Source organism: Mustela putorius, unplaced genomic scaffold (assembly GCF_011764305.1).
Source record: "Mustela putorius furo isolate JIRA1106 unplaced genomic scaffold, ASM1176430v1.1 tig00003983_pilon_pilon_pilon, whole genome shotgun sequence".
In the NCBI taxonomy this organism is placed as follows: Eukaryota; Metazoa; Chordata; class Mammalia; order Carnivora; family Mustelidae; genus Mustela; species Mustela putorius.
Window position 1 is genome coordinate 5,108,456 of NW_025422123.1, and position 20,011 is coordinate 5,128,466.

The window sequence follows — 20,011 nt, forward strand, 5'->3', positions numbered from 1 at the left end:
CGTAATAATACAATCCTGAGTTATTTCCTGCAAACCAATACTCCCTGCCGTAAAGCAGTTCAACCCCTAAATTTGCTGAGCTGCTGTACCAGAGTAAGTCATCACTCTTAGGGCTAGAATAAGTGAGAGGTGGCTGCTTTTCCATCAGAGACTGACCAGTAGGAACTGGGCCACCTTGTACACTCTGTATTGTTTTTCTTTTTTTTTTTTTTAAGATTTTTATTTATTTACTTGATAGACAGAGATCACAAGTAGGCAGAGAGGCAGGCAGAGAGAGAGGGGGAAGCAGGCTCCCCACCGAGCAGAGAGCCCGACGTGGGGCTCGATCCCAGGACCCTGAGATCATGACCCGAGCCAAAGGCAGAGGCTTAAACCACTAAGCCACCCAGGCGCCCCTGTATTGTTTTTCTTAAGAATTTGTTAGGGTTTGTGTTTGTCAAGCTTCCTTGCCTTCTCTCTGGACCAGTCCTGCGTGTCCCCAGCTGCCTGCCCCATCCCTAGTTCTGGGAAGGCGACCCCGTTTGGAGTTGACCTTGACCCTGCCGCTTCTCTCAGGGCACCCACCCCCACATCCTTTCGATCCTGCCTGCACAGCCCCCGGAGCTCGCCTGGTCCAGGCAGCACCACCTCTCCCCGGATTTCTGCAACAGCCCTCGCCCCTCCTGCTCCCACCCCTTTTCCCAGCAGGAATTCCCTAGTCAGGGCGGCCAGGGAGCCCGACAACAGTGTTAGACCAGGGCTTCTCTCTGCTCAGAACATTTCACTGGCTCCCATGTCACTTGGACAAGAGCCCAGTGTTAGATTCTAAGGATCCTGGGATCCTCCCCTGCCCCCCAGGTCCATCACCCTGGGCCTCGCTCCCTCCCCTGCCCCACCAGGCTATACCACACCAGCCCCCAGCAAGGCAGGGCCCTCCCTTCCGCTCTCCCTCCTCCTGGAAAGGTCTCCCCGGAGGGCCTCAGTCTCTCCCTTATCCCTAGGGCTTTGCCCGGCTAGCACCTTCCTGGTTTCGGTCTGAGCGTCCACTTCTAGTCCTCTCCTTCCCATGAGCACATGGGTGTGAGCCCCACACAGACTCATGGATATTGTCTGTCTGTCTGTCATTCTCAGTCAAGGGCCATGAAGGCAGGACACAGGCCTGTTCTGTGCTCGTTGGTCATTGCTACGTCCCCAGTATGGAGAAAAGGGCCCAGGCAGGGTGGTTGGTTACAGCCTGAGGGGACCGGGAGCAGCTGCGTGGTGAAGCGGTCTCTCTGGATTTGGTTTTTGTCTTGTTCAGCACATCCTGGAATCGTTGGAAATGCAGTCTGTTCTAGAGGAGCAAAACTAGGAGGGTTTGCTTACACGACAGTGCCTAAATTCAGTTTCTAAACGGCCTTGACAGCACTCCGCCAACACCCCCGGATGGACGTCTGCAAAGAGAAGTGCCTAGTCCTGAGTGCAGCTTCAGAAAAGAAAACACATGCCTACCCACCTCCGGCTGTTCTAGGCAACAAGTTCAGTGCGAGGCCAAGGTCCGAGGTGGCCAAGTGTAGTCGTGTGGGGTCGTAGCCCGGGGTTCACATGCACTTGCCAGCGTCATGCCATGTAGGGCCCCCAGCAAAAACGGCACTGAGAGCGAGAGAACAGCACAGCCCAGAAACCCCAAGGCAGAGGAGGCTGGTGCTCTCCGGTAAATTCAGGGTACACACGGGTTTGGCAAGAGTGGCTCGTGGATCAAGCCACACAGCAACCCTGAGTCACTCCTGATACCCTCTCCACACACCCCTCTGGAGGCTGAGCCTGAGGCCCACCTCCCCTCCAGCTTTTCCAGGAGCTGGGGTAGGGGTGGCCTCAGGACCTTAGTTACAGGGAGATTTCTGGGTGTTCCTCAGAGTGGCCGCTGCCTCTCAGAAGGGAGCTCTGAGGACTGAGCTGTCCTGTGGGGGGACAAGGCAGGGAGAGGCTGGGCCCCAAGGCCCTTGGGTACTCGGCCCAGTGCTTGTTCCTCCACGCCACAGCAAGCCTGGCCCAGGGCCCCCGCTGATCTCACCTGTCACAGCTTCTCCCAATTCACCGGAGGTGCCTGGCCCTGTGGATGGCGAAACCCCACAGCCTGGGGCAGGTCTTAGAGGGAACAACTGTTACAGAAGCTGGGACCGGGGCCCTGGGGGACGGAGATGTGGGTGAGGAGTGACCTGGAACATGGGGCTGGAAGCAGCCATGGGAGGACCAGCCGGCCCCCCCAACCCTGTCTTGGGCCACAAACCCTGGGGCTCATGTGACAGGACGTGAATATTTGGTGACGGATGGGTGGATGGAAGTAGTGACACTGGTGTTCCCAGGGCATCCACAGAAACCCAAGCCCCAGAACCCAGATCCCCTCCCTAGAAGTCTCTCGGACTCTTGCCCATCTTTCCTCTGCTCAGAGTAGCACTAGCTGTTCTGTGCAGAGCTGGTGCCTCTCAGCTCTAGGTGTGACGGAGCCCCCTGCTCCTTGTAGGTGGCATTCCTCAGCTGTCCCAGCTGCAGGGACAGCTGAACAGAAGACAGTGGTGGAGGCAAGTGGAGGCCTTCTCCTCCTCCTCCCACGGCTCCTGGCTCAGGGCTATAAATACTCAGGATGCAAATGGTAAATGCTCGAGACACTTACCATAAATTATAGGTGGATGATTGTGAATCTTCAGGCCCCTTGGGTAATATTTCAGTTCTTTAAAAAAAAAAAAAACCAACTAACTAACCTGATGGGATGGGCGGGCCCCTTTCACAATCTGGCTTTTGTCTGGGAGGGGCTGGGTCCGGGAAGGAGGACTGAGGGGCAGGGGGTAAGGGGGCACTATCGCCCCTCGCAAGGAGTCGATCACAGAGGAAATGACCTGGCCCAGGTCAAGATGACTCAGAACCAGATGAGAATGAGGGCACCCTTGTCTCTCCTGCTAGGTTGGAATATTATCCCAAGAACATTACTACTTTACTATATTTTTTAACGAGTAATTTAAGAGACCGGGATATTCAAAGTGTGTGGGATGGGAAGCTGGTCTGTTCCATGCCACACCCCTGCGATGGAGGTAGGTCCCAGGCCGCATTCCAGCAGGAAGTCCTGTCTAAAGGGACCTGGGGGCGGGAGGGGGGGGGAGTCCCACGGAGGAGCTCGCAGTTGTCTGAACAGCTCCCACATCTGCAGAGGGAGGAGAAGCACGGCCCCCCAGCCAGTCTGATGGAAATCAGCAGAGTCACCATGTCCAGTTTCCTCCCCACGACACCGCACAGGGCTAGCCAGGGCTGAGGCAAATGGGAAGCGGGTCCATCCTCCAAGCAAACCCTTCTCACCACCCTGCCCACGCATTCGCTCATCCCGTTCGGTAATTAAGCTGGCTGGTCCACTCCGGGGAGGAGAAACAGCGCGTCCTAGTTGCCCTCCATGCCATCTAAACCGTTCCCTTCCCCTTTTCCAGAAAGTCCTGAGCAAACACCAGGCACCCAGACGACTTCTAATTTAATATTATCATAATAAAAACCGTAGTGGTACAGAACCATGAGCCGCATTTTAAATTCCTCAGGCCACTAATGAGCACTGAACTCCTGCTGGAGCCCGTGTCAGGACAAACACACGGAATCGATGGCTGGAGCAGCGGAAACAGGGAGCCTGGCCCTCGCCCGCTGCGCCGCACACCCCGTGGCTGCCCCGCCTGGCGCCTTCCGAGGAGGGCACCTGCGCAGGAGGCAGGGTTGACACGGGCACACCTAAAAGCCAGTGCTAATGAGGAGAAGCTCCTGGAAGGAGACACATTTCATTTTCTTTCCCTCTTTTGACACCATTCTAACGTCTAAAGGAAGGTTCTTCATTGAAGCCCGCAATGGGGTTCACTCCCTCTCTTTTTTCCCAAGTGACCCTCGGCACACAGGATGCTCCGCTTTCTATTGAAGATTATACCTTCTTTTTCTTCTGAGTCTCTAGAAAGAATAAGTGATTACAATTTTGTTATCTTAAAAAAAAAAAAAGGTGAAGTTGACTGGGTTGGAGCCATTTGCACAGCAATTTGACAGTTGGGGTGACAGCATAACTACTGAGCAATTTCTGCACAATTCAAAAAAAATTTTTTTGGGGGCCAAGGAATCAGTCTAACAAACACATCCCATTCTTGCTGAAAATAATTTCTTTTCCTAACTCTTCTAGGAATAAAACAATTTTAATGTATTTGTCAGGAATCGACACTTCATTTAATAAGATTAAGAAGTGACAATTTAAAGAGCAGTTGAGAAGAGCCCCACGTCCATCACAGGCTCGTGGTTCTAACGAAAGTCGGAAGTGAAACAGGAAGAAGCACTGAGAATATGGGAAAACAAGTGTGTGCGTGTGAGCACGCCTGTCATACTATCACCCTGCTTCAGATCGGCGGTGCTGGATCTGACGAGCTGGCCGCCAGCCCCGTGGGCATATGGACAGTGGACGCAGGCCCCACCTGCGGTGCCCAGTGTCACCCCAGCTGGCCCTCCCAGCAGCAATCAGGAGGCAAAGGCTATCCCCCAAAGCCCCAGTGCAGTGGATTCTTACTCTCCCCAAAATCATGGCCTAAAGGAAAGGGCAGGGGGTCTGGTCATGTTCTGTTTCCCGACCTGGATGGTGGTTGCAAGGGTGGTGTTTCACAGTAACTGAGAAGCATCACAATAATGGGCCAGAGGCCACCAGCACCCAGCTATCGGTCCCCACGGAGGGCCAGGCTTCACCTGACCTCTCCTCAGACCACGCAGTCTGTACCTGCATAGGGCAAGGGCCCTCATGTGCCCCGGCCCTGCGTGACTCGGCTGTGACTCCTTCCTCACACTTCACAGGGGAACAGCCGGGTCGAGGACCCCGCAGGCATCCGGGACCCCTCCCGGCTGTGGGCCGGCCTGTCTTACCTGCACTCCCATTTAGCTCTGTTGGTCTTTTCAACTGTGGGGGCCATTTTGGTCTAGCTGGCAGCACGGAGGAGTCCACAGCACCAGCCAGGGTTCTGGAGAGCTGTGTCTGTCTGGGGCCCCACAGTTTGACTGGGGTCTGCAGAAAGAGCCCTCCACCTCCCCTGCTTCCCAAATTAAAAGGCCCATCACGGAAGGCAGAGCCCACTGGCCTGGTAACAGGGTAGACCAGAGCAGCCTCTCGGAGCTTCCTTGGCGAGCTTCCTCCATGCAGGCGAGGCCTCCCGCCGGGCCCAGGAGACGCAAGTGGGGGGACCTGATGGCCACAGCTGTGGGGCGGGAAGGAGGCCATGTCCCTGTCCTCTCTGCTGCTGCACCACCTCATCCTCCCCTTCCTTTCCTTATCTGACAAACGCCCATCCCCTGAGACAGCCCTCAGGGCAAGTATGTGCAAGGAGAGCCGAGGAAAGAGATCCGCTGGGGAGAGGAAGAGGCAGCCAGCTGCTGGCCGGGAGGCACCCACGTGTGGGTCGGGTGCAGAAGCTTCTCGGCCTGTGCCTCTTCGATGTGACACGGGGCTGCCAGACCTGGCCTGGTGGCGTGTGCGGTGGGCCCGTGGGACCAACGGTCTGGAGGTAGAGGACTCGAACTTTCCAGGTCCTCAACCAGCCCACTTACCTCTTCCCAGGTCAGCGGTGCCAGCCAAGCCCAGGGACTCATCTCTGGACAGGTGACCTCAAGGTTTAAAAAGAAACCCTTGAATGGAGACTTTCCAGGCGTCTGAACTCTGCACTCGCTGGCTTCTCGGCTCCTTCTGTTCCCTGCCGGGTAATGACCGTGCTGTGTAAGGAAGTGCTGAGTAGACAGGAATTCTTCCTCCTAATTGGTGACCGCGTCCTGGATGCTGACAACGGCAGTGGCCAAGTCATACAGTGCGGTCACCCATGGCGAGCGAGCGGCACTGCCATCTGTCATGGGAGCCTCTCGTCTCCTGTGAGATGCCTGGCACCCCTCAGGGGTTCCAGTTGCTCCACACAGTGGGGAAGGGGTGAGATGAGTGAGCTGAGCTGATGGGCGGTGCTGTGGCTCCTCTCCCCGCACCTCCCTCCCCCACTATCTCCTTCTGCTCCTGTTCAAACAGAAGGCCCACCTTCCGGCTTAATCCTGTGGTTTGATGCCCCGCTGCTGTTGCCATAGTGAGAGATCACTCAAGACCAAGCTACACTGGGGAGAGCATTTACTTAGAGGGGTTCTGTGTCCATCTGCAACCAGTGAGCGTAAGACCCCAAAAGGAACCCCCTGTAAGCCCACCCTCCTCCAAGTGGGGGTCACAGGGTATGCAGAGGACCTGGGCCTGCATCTGGGGGGCCAGGGGACCGCGGTGCTCAGCCTGGCCGGGCTCCGGAGGTGAGTGAACCCCAGACAGCAGGCTAAGCACGTTACAAAGGGTAGTTAGCGCCGGGCTGGAAAGCACTAAGGAAGGAGAGGGAGCGCAGCCCCGTCAGGCTGCCGCAGGGATCCGCTCAATGAGGAGGAGGAGAAAAGCTGCTTAGAACTACTTTTTCTTCTCAACCTTGGCCGAGTAGTCAGGTCTGCGGATGAAACACCTCGAAGACTGAACTGCCATGACCACCCCGCAAAGCCCCAGGAGCGTGCTGCTGACACTCGCTGGCACAGGGGACTACCGTCCCCACGGGCCCAGCTAACCGGTGGTGATTCAGGGGTGGGCTGAGCCCTACCGGAAGCTGCTGTGGACTTACAGATACGTTTACAGACTCAGGAACAGGAAATTAGCAGGTGGCAAAAATAACCATTTCCTTGTCAGCCTCCCAAGCTTAAGGGCTGGGTATGTTTCAGGAATGACAGGTTAATAACTCAGGAATTCGAGTGATTATTAACTCCAGTATCCTCGGATTGATTTGCTCATTGTGTATTTTTTTGAACTTCCTCAGAGGATTTTCCTTGTCAGCCCCGGTGCCATGACGAGCTGCATCTGTGCCTCATTCAGGAGCTGTGCACAGCTTTTCTCTGCTCCACCCCAGGCCTAACCGTTCAAAACTAAGGAAGGAAAATTACAGCGTCAAAAGGGAATACAACAAATGATTTGCTGTTTGAGCATTTCAAAAAGATCTGGAACACCTATGATTCAGCAAATGGACAATAACTAAAAAAGAAAAAATCATTTAGTTGCCAGGGCAATGTGTTCCAGAAAAGCAAACACTCTATGGAAACCCACTTCCGAAAGGGTGCCTGGAGGTAATAAAGGCCTGATGGGTTCTCCCGAGCGTGGTGCCGTCGCAGCATTCCGACACCGGCCCATCCACCGCGGCCTCTTTGCCCGGGTTAGATTAGAGAGGTAGGGTGTTAATGGTGGACTTGATGAAGATTGAAGACCCATTTTCTCCCCCTGGAGACCAGCCTGATTTGAACAAATTGAGAGGAGAACAACGTGGCCCCTTTCTGTCCTTGGGAGAAAGCCTGTCCTGTGTCCATTTTGCCAGCGCCGTCTGCTCCTCCCAGGAGGGGAGAGGGGCTGGAGACGGAGATCCCTCCCGGGAGGATGCCAGTCCTGGCCCCTGCCCTCGGGGCCCACCGCATGCCTCCATGTCCGCGCCCCCTTTACTGGTGCTGTCGGTTGGGCGAGCGAGAGGCAGAGCCTGGGCTGGAAGGCAGGGAGCTGCCTCCTGGGGCCTGCAGGGCGTGGGGGTCGAGCTGCGGACCCGCCAGGCTGGGCTCCCCAGGCCCTGACTCCTCGCTGCTTTCCTCCTTCTGGCTGCTCTGCTGCTCCGGACACTCAAAGTGGACGCAGTGGAACACCTGGCAGGAGAGAGCAAAGGCCTCGTGAGCACGGCAGGTGTTGCACCCAGGAGGCGGCCACGGGGCAGGCGACCAGGTGGGACACTGCTCTCGGTCGGTTGGGACAGAAGTAAAGGGCTGATGGGCTATAGTCACAGGCAGTATGGCATGGCATCCCGTACAGTGTCCTCGCTGCTGGGGTCCCCTGGGGGCTCAGTCAGTGAAGCATCTGACTTCGGCTCAGGTCACAATCCCAGAGTCCTGGGATCAAGCCACGCTCTGCCTGCCACTTTGCCTACTTGTGTGCTCTCTCTCTCTGTCAAGTAAATAAATAAAATCTTTCTTTTAAATGTTCTCACTGGATGATTCCATTCCGGGCTACTCTCGTCCCCCAAGCTCTTCCTTTTGAATGAGTGGATGAACCCTGCTTTTGGCAGTTGGGTTGACAGCCAACAGGGTGGCTGCGGGGCAGCGGCACAGCTCTGCTGAACCCCTGTGCCGCGCTCCCTGTGGGTGAGCGGCTCGGTACATGACTGATGGGTCAATAAAGCTGATATTAAAAAATAAGCAGCCAGTAGGGCGTCACCCCAGGGGAGGACCAGGCTTGTCTCCAAGGGTCCAGGTGGGTCCCTCCCTCTCTGCCCCAGTGAGCCCTCGGGAAGGGAACTGTGCACCCTGACGTGGGCCGGGCGGGTCGGGGACGCACTGCTGGCGCGGGACAGCCAGCCGCCCTCAGGAGCGGAGAAGCACGGCCACAGCCGGGGAGTCTCTGGGCCAGCGCCTGGGCTCCTTGCTCAGGGCTGGGCCGGCGCCAGTGTGGATGGGGCACAGCTCAGCCGCGAGGGGAGGCACCATGTGAGTGTGTGTGGGTGTGAGCCTGAAATGCCTGGCGGTGTGCAGGTCTCCACTGGTGTCAAGGGACAGCCAGATGCTCGCCAGAGCTGGGCCTTTAAGGAAGTGGGCCTGCCCTCCCGGGCGGAAATTCCTTTCTCCACCAACACCCAGACCCTTCTGGGGTTGCAGCTCCCCAGGGCCTGCCCCGACCCTCCTCGGCAGTGGTGGTCTTTGGTGTGGCACTGGCCAAGCCACTTTCTGAGGAGCATGGTGGCAGTTTTAGGGGAATCCACTTCCAGATCCTCAGTGCCCGCACATGCTCAGACTGTCCGAGAACGTGACTGAATTCCCAACCGCCCTGCTACCCTCACTGGAGGGAAGCTGGGCCCTGAGCCGCCTCAGCATCGGGCCTGCGAGGGCGCAGCTCTGCCCAGGGAGATATTCTGAATTCAGAAGTGAGGTATACTCATGACTCATGTGATTTTTTAAACATAATTGAGAATTATTCCAGAATTAAAACATCTTCAAGATACGCTGGCTAAAACCCATGAGTGAAGGTTTTGCATGATGACTTTCGGATTTGGTGTGCCTTATTCAGTAAGTGGGTTAAAATCTATTTTAGTGAATCATGTCATCAAATATTTATTCCTGATAATTGGTTCCTCATCTTCCATCTTACAAAAATGTGTATTTTTTACCTCATATTTATAAAAATAATTGTATTTCAACATCATATTTTCTTTTCAACCTTAAATATTCAGTAGGTTACTTATACTTTTCTTCCCAAGTTCTTCCAGGGGAGAAGCAAACAAAATGTTTGAAGGCCACTGCTGCTGCCCCTGGGAGACTCTAAGCTCTCAAGGGAGTGCTTTTTAAAGTGAATAGGCATGGCTTGGAGGAAAAGAGGGGCATTTTGGGGTTAGAAGTGTTCTAGGCAAGGGGAATAACTCAGATGACTTTAGGAGGAAAGGGCCAGTGGTGTCCGAGGGAAAGATCCGACTCCATGGGGCTGGCGAGGTCTCTGCTGAAGAATATCCCAGAATCTGCTCATCACGTGAACACAGACTGGACACTTCCCATGGGGCTGGGCCTGTACGTCAGCTCCAATAACAAAGACTCTGGCCTCAAAAGTGCACATGCCGCTGACAGGTTGTGAGATGTGTGATTCACGCGGGCAGGGCCACCCGCAGGTGGAGGGCGGTGTGGTCAGCTCCAGGCCAACCGTACTGTCCTCAAGGATGGGGGAGAGCTTTGCGCAGGAGGTCACAGAGGCCAAGAGGAGGCGCTATAGTCCATGAGAAACACATATCAACCTTGACTTAGAGGTGAAGTTCAGCAAGCAAAGTGGGACAACTCTGGGATGAGCTGACCTAAGAGGCTGGAGCCCAGGCAGCTGGGGGGCAGCGAGGTTGGGGTGCAGGAAGGGCCGCACAGGCTCACGGGGGAAAGTGAGGGCTGTGAGGATGGGCCTGGCAGTGGTGGATCCCAGCAAGAGGCAGGGGCAGTGATCGGGAGGCTGGAAGCCTCAGCTGGAAGGGGGTTTAGGGGTGAGTTGCATTTCCCGAGGAGCCTGATGCTGCCAGAGAGTCTTAAAGGAACTGGTGTGCTGGGCTGCTGATGGGACAGTGGCGGGGGGACCGTCGGGGCAGAAACCCAGCGGCTGGACTACAGCCTCCTGGACGGACAGCTGATAGGGCGCTGGCTCTCTGACAGCTGATCGGGCACTACCTGTCCCAGGCTTTCTCCCTTTTGTCTCCAGGCTTCCGCTAAACAAGTGAGACGGGGAAAGTGGTAGCGCTCTCAGTGAACTTGGTGTGTAGTGGTATCTGCACTGGCTGGTGGGACCCTGGAGCCTGCGTGGACAGGCCATGTGGCCCAGGGGCATGGCACCTTCTGGCCCGTGAGGGTGGGACACACCAACTAAGGGTGCCCAGCACTTCCAGGAAAACAGCCATCCCCCTGCCTGGCTCCCTTTATTCTGCAGGCCTGCTGGCAGGACAGGAGCTGCTCAGCTTTGGATCTGCCAGCGTGTGGTGAGTCTGCTCCTGGATAAGGGCCTGTCTGTAGCGCTAAAGGCCCTGGTAGCCTGGGAGTGGGCAGAACGCAAAACAGGATTGGTGGGCACCTGCCCCTCTCCCTGCAGGAAGCGGCGCAGCTGGAGGAGGGGTTGGGGTGTGGGCCACAAAGAATTTCCCTCCTTCGTCCCAGGGGCTCTGTGGCCTCCATGGCTTGAGCATGTGCACCATGCCCCCCACACACACATGTGCACACACACACAACCTTCTACTGTAGAATCAGGCTCACAGAGGAGAAGACACAGGTGATGGCAGCTGTGAGGTTGTAGTTAAAATACAAATTCTGTGCTCACCTTCCTGCATCACTATTCCCCCCCATTCCTACTTCAATTCATTTTTCTACCGCTGTTTCAAATGTCACATCTCAAACTCTAATATGAAGACTAACGGAGTCCATGCACCCTCGGGTCTGTCCTGTGCATTTTGGCAGAGCCGGTTCTCTTAGAAGCAGCGGATTTCTCTCCTTGAAGCTTAGGCCGGCCCTGTTCTTGCCACGGTGCTTCCTGGCGTCCTCGAGGTGCCAAGTCACCCCCATCCTCCTTCCTTTTCCTTTCTTCCCCTCCTCTCTGTTGGAGCACCAGCTCCCGTTTGGGTCCGTCTGCAGGTGCTAACCCGGCAAGAGCCCGACAGGAGGGCCTTTTGTGATTCTGAACTGTCCAGGCCATCAGCTGTGACCTGTGCCATGAAGGCAAACCTGAACATCTTCTACGTGGCAGCTATTAACCTCTTCTTCTCCAATTTAACATTCTTTAAGCTTTTCAAGTGACAAGAGCATCCTTTGGCAGGTTAGTGATGGTCTGTTTGGCCTTAGGAGCACTCCTCTTTCTAAGTGTGGGTGGGGTGCTGAGGGCACACTGGGCCTCCCTCCAGAACACACCTCCGCTGCCTGAAATCCCACCCACACGTTCTCTCAAGCCTCTCCCTGGAGCTTCTCCGACGTAAGCCAACTGACATCCTGTTCTCTCTCAGTCCAGTCTGGTCACACCCTGTCCCCAGAGCCCGCGTCTCACCTACTGGAAGGGAACTGTGTGCACGCTGCACTTACTGCACCTTCCCCTTTTCTGACCCTGAGTCCTTAACCCTGCACCATCACGCCCTCTGACCTGTAGCCCACGCTCTTGGCCCAAAGCTCTCCGGAGGCTTTTTCCGCAGGCCTGATGCTGACCCATGCACTGACTGACGACCTTTCCTCCACATAGAAGGGGTTTTCCCTCCCTGTGTGCCTGCGAGCTTTTCAGTGCCCTGAATTTCCAGGCAAGATCTTGCCTCACAGGCCCTGTGAGGCTTCAGGCCTCCCGCCCCACTCCTGTCTCTGTCCTTCCATCTCAGCAACCCTGGGGCTCAAGGACCAAGGCATGGTTGTCCTTTCTCCCACACAGGCCTTGCACGGGAATAAACACATCCGTGTTTCAACTCTAGATTGAAAAATAAACTTAGAAAGCCTCTCTCTGGGGCCACACACTATCGGCTGGCCATTTGGAGTATGCCTCTCATCTTAGAAAGCGTCCCATCAGTGTCCCTAGCCTGAGGGGCAGGGCCTCTCCTCCACATGGTGCTGGGAGAGCCCATGGGCACCTAAGAAATGCTCGCTGGCCTGCCTCCTGCTGCCCTCCTGCTGCTGCCATTCCCACTTCCAGCCCTCACATCTCTCTTCTCTAACTTGGGTGATGTGAACTGCACAACCATCTTTAGCCCATTTAACTAACCGGTTTTTTAAAGTAATAGTGCAAATGGCTGTTATCCCCATGTTTGCCTTCATGCCTAGCAACAGTGACAGCAATCTCCATGGGCCATTTTCATGTTCTGCCATGGCTATTCCTTCTCCAGAGATCCTAGCCACTGCTCCCCTGCCACCAGTGGTTGGCCCTTCCAACCAAGTTAGGGCAGACAGGAGGGACAGGGCTACCTCCATGCTAAGCTTCAGTCTGGGACCCAAGGGTGTCTCTGAGGGACCAATGAACTTCAGTGTGGGTTCCCTAAGCAGCTCCGGAGAGCCAAGCAGGCTCTGCCAGATTCAAAGGCAACATACAGGAAACAGTTAATTTTAGTAAGTCACAAACTATGTGCTGATGGTTCTAAGAGAAAAAGGGTGTGTTACAAATGGGAAGACAGGTCGGGGCTGGAGTCAACTAAGAGGTTAAATGTGTAGTGGGAGTTACAATGAGCAGGCAGAGGGCAGGCAGAAGTGGGGATCAGAAGGGTGCCTCTGGGTACCAGGCATAGAGGGCAGAGCGGGTCCTACATGTATGGTAGGAATGGCTGAAGGAAGCAGGTGACTGGGGTGTGGAGGTCAGGAGGTCTGAGCACATTCATGCATTCACTCCACAACATGTACAAGGCGCCTCCTGCATGCCCACCACGTGACTCCTGGTTCCTCAGAGGGGCACTATCCGGTAGGGACAGCAGAGACATTATGGATGAGCAAGGGTCTCTGGGCCTACAGGGAGCCCTGAGGGCACAGAGGAGTGCCCAGCCAGCTGGGGGTTGGTAGTGGGGGGGGGTAGGGAATGGATGCTTCCTGGGGGAGGAGATGCCTGAGCTGAGTAGGGAAGCTTGAGGCGGCCAAGGAGGAAAGGCCAGAGGAGGGAGCCCTAGACGCAGCAGGAGAGGGGAGGCCCTTGGAGCTCTCCAGCAGAGGGTGGTGAGGGAGAGCAGGAGGGTATGGGTGGGGGGCAGTGGAGGGCATGGCTTGGGGCAGCACTCTGAGGAGCTGGCCAGACCTGGGCAGGGGGCTAGAGGCTCCAGACAGAGGCGGCTCTTTAAAAATGACTCAATTAAAACTATTACAAAAGGAATACAAATAATAAAAACTGCTTAAAAGGGGGGGAAGTGTCTAAAGGAAGAAGATAGGGTTTTAAATCCTAAAACCCCCTGAGGTAGACTTCAGTGATTTGGGATAAACAGGAAAGAGTCATTTTTAAAGGGAAGAATAACCCAAATTAAGAAGAAACATGGTGAGACAGACACAGGAGAGAAAAGGGTCAGAGTGATTGGAAAGATTCTCTGGAAGGAGAGACGGCAGCTGGCCATGCTACAGAAGGGGGCAGCAGCGGGGTCTCGGGGGGCAGGGGGGAGCTCCAGGCTCAGCCAGCCTCCGAGGGCCTGTCCTTGCCGTCAGATCCTCTCCCTGTTTTTATTTTTTAAACTTTAAGCGCCCCACGGACCACAAACACTGACCAGGTGCTGAGCAGGGGAGATGGGGCACAGGGCGCCCCTGCTGGTAGGAGTTTACTTCTCCGCAGAGGAGGCAAGGGCAGTGCACCCAAGGTCCCAGGAGTGAGTGGTGGGATTCAACCTCAAGGGCCGAGCTGCTCCTAAGCCTGCTCCCCTTTCTGGAGAACAGTGTGCTGGCCCTGAACCCAACACAGCACAAGGCCAATGGCCAGCCAGGCCCCAGGCCCGGGTGCCTCACCACCATCACCTCGCACAGGCCTGGGAACCTGGGCACCCAGAGAGGGGCCCGACTCTTCTTGGGAGCAGGGGTGGAGAGTGAGCCTGTTGTGGGGAAACTGGCTCCTTCCCTGATGCGGCCTCGCACCCTCTGCTGAAGTGCCCAAGGCAAGAGAGGCTGCAGGGCCTCTGCTCTGTTTGCGGGGAGACCGGGGGAGACTGGGGGAGACTGGGGGAGACCGGGGGTCCAGGCTGCCCTCCGGAGTGGACACCCTGCAGGCCATGCCCTCAAGCTCCTCTGCCTCCCTCTAGAGGGAACAGCCAGGTCCTGGGTTTCTCTTTGCTCAGAAGCTCCTGTCATTCCATTGCTTTCCCACGAACCTTCCCAAGACTGCAATATCCATCGGAAAGGATGTGACCAAAAGCGAATGAGGCATACAGGGCAGAGTCACACTACTGATTTATGCAAAACCATTACTGCGGCCACCACATCATTTTCCCGGCCCCTTTTCGGCAATCATGTATCCCATTAGCCTGTTTGATTGCCGCTGCTCACAAAGGGGCACCTTCGCCGAACCAGCTTCAACGGCTGCTGGATCTATCCCCCGAGAGGAGCTGGCTAATTTGGAAGGTAGTCGTGTGTACGAGTCCGACCCAGCCTGAGTCACTATCCGGGCGTCCTTTTTTGTAGCTGCTGTTTATTATCACTTTGCCTTTCCTCTCCGGGAGCCATAATTCTCGACACGTTTGAGAGAGTCTGGGGCGTTCCTGTCTCCGGGAGCCACCTGGAAAGGATGCGCACAGACGCACGGGCCTCTGCTTGGGGCTCGGGCTAGTGGCTCAGCCAGCTGCAGGCCATGCCTTCTTTCATTACTGGGCCTCCCCAAGCACGGTGTGCACCACAGAGCTTCAAGGCTCTCAGATGCACAGAAGCCCCGTCTCGTTTTCCCAGGCTGTGCCAAGTCTGCCGTGAACTGTAGCAAAAATGGGGAAAATTTAATAAATGTTGATCCATGGCTCTACCTTGCTTTTCTGGTTTCTCCTGAGTATTTTTCCCCGACTGCTTTCATGCCAGCCGATACAAACGGCATTCCTGACCCAAGCTTTCGACTTAGATTTCCAAGGTGACATATCTTGGTAAAATAGATAACCGTCTCTCAGGGATATCTGCCCGCAAGTCAAGCACAAAGACGAGGCTTCTGGGCGATACCACTCTGGAGCCTGCCGCTTCCTGGTGTCTGTGGCGGCGGCACCTGCACCCATGCCACGGTCAGCAAGTGCTCATGGATCCCGATGCCGGTGACAATGAACATCTTTCTTACACCCATCACAGGAGCACCGCATAGGCGTCTCTCTTGCAGGGACGTTTCACTTTTTGTTCCTTTGAAATTGAAGTCCAAGTTTCTCCAACAAAACACCCCTTTATAAAAAGCAAAAGCCCTATGTTCATCTGAATAGCCCAAAACCTGGTTTTCGGTTAAGAAAACTTTTGTTAACGGGAGATATTTCCAGATTGTGAACAATACTTTTTCAGTATTGCTTAGGGGTGATACGATGCCCAAACTGTTTTGCACAACTATCTAATCCTAACAGGTACAGGAATATGATTCCTGGTGACATTGCTTAGGTATGGCAAGTTCTTAAAACTTTTCAATTCTACTTTCCCATATTCGCATAGGCCAGGGCTCCCACAGATCCCTGGAACTTAATGGCTTGGAAGGTTCTAGAAAAAGAGCCTTTCTAATACATTATCACTCCAGGTAGCCCTGCAATCTCTGGTTACCATATTTTTCTGTGTGCACACTCCAGAGCTCCAGGGAGTACAGTTAACTCTCCCATCATCATTACTCTGGCCCTGGAGTGTTAGAGGTATCTTTTTTATTTTGGGGGGAAAAAAAAAGACTAAGAAACAAAAAAGGGGAAATGTTCCAGTTCCCAGGTAGAACCTGGTAGGTGTGGCCTTGCCAAGGCCCCCTTCCCACTGGATGGGGCATCAAGAAGCCTGCCTGTGCCCCCTCAGGTTGGAAGGCCAGCACATGGAGCCCCAGCTGCCCATGTCCTAGACTTGCCCATAGCTATGGGCCGGCCGTTCTTCAAGGTCATGGGGATTACAGCCTGGTGCAATCTTCCACTCTCCCACATTCCTCAGATGCAAGTTGTCATAGGGGGTTCCCGATAGCTTATTTCTCTCAGAACCCTACACTAATGCTCTGGCCCTTGGTCTGATTTACAGAGGGGCTACGCTGTGGGGAATAGGGCTGGGTACAGGGACCCGAAGATACCAGGACACCATCTCCATCCTCAAGAAGTGCCGTGTAGTGAGGGACCCGGGCAATGGCTCCGCAAACTCACAGGTGGCAGCCAGGCTGACCTGTCCGTGCCAACGCCCTACTGTTCCTGTGCTTGTCTTGTGTCTGGCCCACACCCAATCCTGCCCTCTGCCTTGCATACACCCCACAGGGCATCTGGTGCCGTTGGAAGCCTGGTTTGCACTGGTAATTTCTCCTCCTGAGCACGTTTGATTTCGAAACCTCCCTTCCCCATCACTGCTATGTGACATCCCCTGGAAGGCCAGGGTCCCCCTCCCTGGCAGAAGGGGCAGCCTGAGGTCAGGAGCTCTCTGAGGGAGAGGCTCACTGGTCCATTTGCTCTGTCATCTCTTGGAGTCTCTGCCTCAGGGATGTTTGCTTCAGGCCTCGTGCTGACTGCGCAGGAATTCAGGCCTGGAGAGCCAGCCTATGGCTGCGTTGGGGGCCCCCTGCCTTTGGGGGCTTAGAGCACAGCCTCTAGAGGATGCTACAAGGGGAAGACCTCAGGGCAGCCAGGGAGGGTGCGATCAGACCTGGTGGGGGTGTCTGGAAAATAATTACCACCAGGCCAGGAAGGAGTTTTTTTGTTTGTTTGTTTAAAACAACAACAACAAAAAGAGTCCCTTTCCTTGTTTTTGTGTTTTTTTCTTCACTTGAGCCACATGTTGCTATGGGAACAAGGATGGCACTGGGACCCACAGACACTCACTGGCCTGACAGATGCCTGTGAATAAATTCTGCCTCACTCTGGGCTCCGCGCTGAGTGGTCCTGGAGGGCAGCTCAAGCAGCCACTTGCAGACTCTCCGTCCTGCTGCTGCAGGCTTGTGCAGACCCTCCGGTGGCCACCCTCGCACCGCACATCCCCTGCATGAGAGCAGAGGAGCCTGCCACCGCACCCCATCTCGTCCATGTCTCTCCAGTCCCAAGGGCCAGGCTCCTGTGGTCCATTTTATAGATGAGGAAGCCTCCTCCTCAGGCCCGGGCCCTGCATTGGTCTGCATCCGCTGGGCTGTTGGGCTCTAGTTTGGACGGCTTGCTCTTCACCTGGCTGACGGCCACCAGCTCTAAGCCGGGCCCTGCCTTCGTTTTTCTCCCAGATCTGGAGAGGGCTGGTGCCTTCAGTGTGCCCACAGGAGTCATGTGCTTACCACATCTGACTGTGCTGGGCAGAGCTGGACTCATTTCTAGGGCTCTACTATTACGGAGTGTGTCCTTTTGGGAGACAGTGCAGTCTGGATTTTCAGAGACCAACTGCCAGGATTCAAATCCTGACTGGCACTCACCAGCAGGGTGACCTTGGGCAAAATACTTAACATTGCTCAGCTCTAGCTTCCTCATCAAATTTTCCTTTTTGCTTAGGACATTTTTACAGGGGGAAACCACGCCCTAAAGAATGCATGAAATGTAAATGAACAGCTTGCTGAATAATTGCAGGGTGACCGCCATGTAGACTCCACGGGGGGCAACAACCCAGGAACACTGCCGGGGTCCCTCTGTCCCTCCACGAGGACGGCCCTTCCGGACCCCAGCCTCCCCACCCCAAGGAAACCACAGTTCTGGTTTTAATAATAATTATTCCTTCGCCTTTTTTTTTTTTTTTTTTAAAGAAAAGTTTCACAACCCGTGTCCACATCCTTGTATATGACAGCTTACTTTCGCCTGTTTTTGACGTTATATGAATATAATCCTACTCTCTGTACTCTTCTGTGCCTGGCTTCTTTGCTTCGACATGCTGTGATTGGATGACAGCGTGGATGACGGCCCAGCGATGCTTGGCTTTTCCATTCTCCCCGGACGGATGACTAGGAGGTGTCCTGCTTGGGTCTCGTAGGAACAGTGCTGCTAGGAGCGTCTTCACTCTTGTACCCGGAGCACGAGTGAGAGCTTCTTTAGAGAATACCCACGGGCGTCAGATGCTTCGTCTTAGGGTAGGCGCGCACATGTCCAACCTTAGATCTTACCAGACTCCTCTCTCCGGCAATGACCGCAGTTTATACTCCCGCAGTGCTAGAGGCGAAGGGCTGTCCGTCATCCTTAAAAAGTGGGTGAGAGTAGATTCTCCTTCACATCTGCCGAGTGGACAGTTTAATTAGCTTCAGTACTGAGCACAGTAACTGCTCAATAAATAGAGCAATTGTTACTACGAGGGTCTTCAAATGGGACCTGCGGAGGCATGTGGCATATTTGCCCTTCCACTTACAAAAGTGTCTGCTTTCAGCAGCTCTTCAGGGTGGCTGCAGGATGTCTACCTCTGGAGTGACACAGGCTCTTGATGGGGAGAAGCGGGAGCACTAAGTCCTTGCCCTTGGTGGCTGAGGATGCACGAGGGAGGGATGGACGGACAGACCGAATGGTTCCTTCACTCCCTCAGCTGACAGGCTCTCCCTGCAAACGCGCACAGGGCCCACGCAAGGTGCCTGGACACACAGTTAATACGACACAGCCTCTGTCCTTAGCTACACACACCTGGTAAGTAGAAAGGAACCCTGAGAGCGACCGACAGGCAGCCCAGCCATTCCCTCCGCAGCTTCGCCTACTGACTTGGCAGAGGCTCTCACGTTCCACGGTCCCCGGTTCTTGAGAATGGGACCACAGTCCTAATTGCAGATAGCTCGTTTTTCCCATAGTCCTTTTGTTCCCCCCAGGGGCTGTCTGTGTCCCTGAGCTCTGTGTACTGAAAATTCATTCCAGAACTTGCTCTCAAACCCATGCATCCAGGAAAGCCATTAAAAAAACAAACAAACAAAAAAACCCAAAACAGGTGTAACTTCTGTTCCTTTAATCCATGGATTGCTTTTCAGAGGTCCCTCCCTGGACGGATCCTGTTTGGACCCATCTGATCTCCGGGGATGGCGGTGTGAGGCTCTGCTACGATCATTACTGGAATGAAAACAAAGGGGCCTGTTCGGGGTGCGCATCCCAGCCAGCACGGCTTGGCTGCAGTCACCAGAGTGGCAGCTTCGGGTTGGCCAAGACGCGTGGGGTGCTGTCCATGGGCCCCGGTTCTACCCTTTGTCAGACAAGAGAGGCTTGGACAGAGGAGCACCGTCTGCCTCCAGGGCACTCAGAGCTGCGGTGGGCCACCGCACTGGCACGAGCACGCCATCGCCGGCCAGGCACCGGGACCAGCGCAACGTGCCCGAGGAAGCAGCCAAGGAGGACCTTGCTGGCTGCCGGCCCCGGGGACAGTCCGACAATTGGAAGCAACCAAGGGGAGCAGGACGAGAGGGCGGCTGAGCTGAAAGACACGTGTCTGCCATCTAGTGCTAAGCGTGACAGGGGGACAAAGGAGACGCTGCGAGCACACAGAAGACATGCGAGAGAGGGGTCCGAGGGTAAAGGAGAGGAGCCCGAGCCGTGTGAGAGGCGCACCCAGCACGGGGGAGACTGCAGAGCGGAGGATGACAAAGCACACGCTGTGGGGAACGAAAGGAAAATGTGCTCGGGAGCGAAGATAAACGGCAAGGGTGATGCCAAGTACACAAGGGCAGGAGGTCACTGAAGGAAGTGGAGGAGGCTGTGAGGTAAGCATTAGGGAAATTTATTGACAGGAGTTGTAGCTAAAAAATTAAATGAATTCCTCGCTGCGGCGCTCACAAAGGAAGATGAGAGACAGATGCCGGCAGCAGCAGACAGACACTTCCCAGAGGACAGGGATGAAATGCTGCAGGAAATCAGAAGCATGCCAAAACAGGTGATCAAGAAATCTGAAGCTCTACGGTGGC

At 55.1% G+C, this 20,011-nt stretch overlaps 1 protein-coding gene across 1 annotated transcript in view; it reads right to left on the bottom strand.

Annotated features, from left to right (window-relative positions):
- Window positions 1–6,101: 6,101 nt before the first annotated feature.
- The window catches only part of BTBD9 (BTB domain containing 9), a 417,028-nt gene continuing 403,118 nt past the window's right edge, over window positions 6,102–20,011 (bottom strand). Inside the window, exon 11 of the mRNA XM_004739994.3 lies at window positions 6,102–7,698. Coding sequence (XP_004740051.1) covers window positions 7,501–7,698 — 198 coding nt within the window. The 3' untranslated portion in view covers window positions 6,102–7,500. The remainder of the gene's footprint in view (window positions 7,699–20,011) is intronic.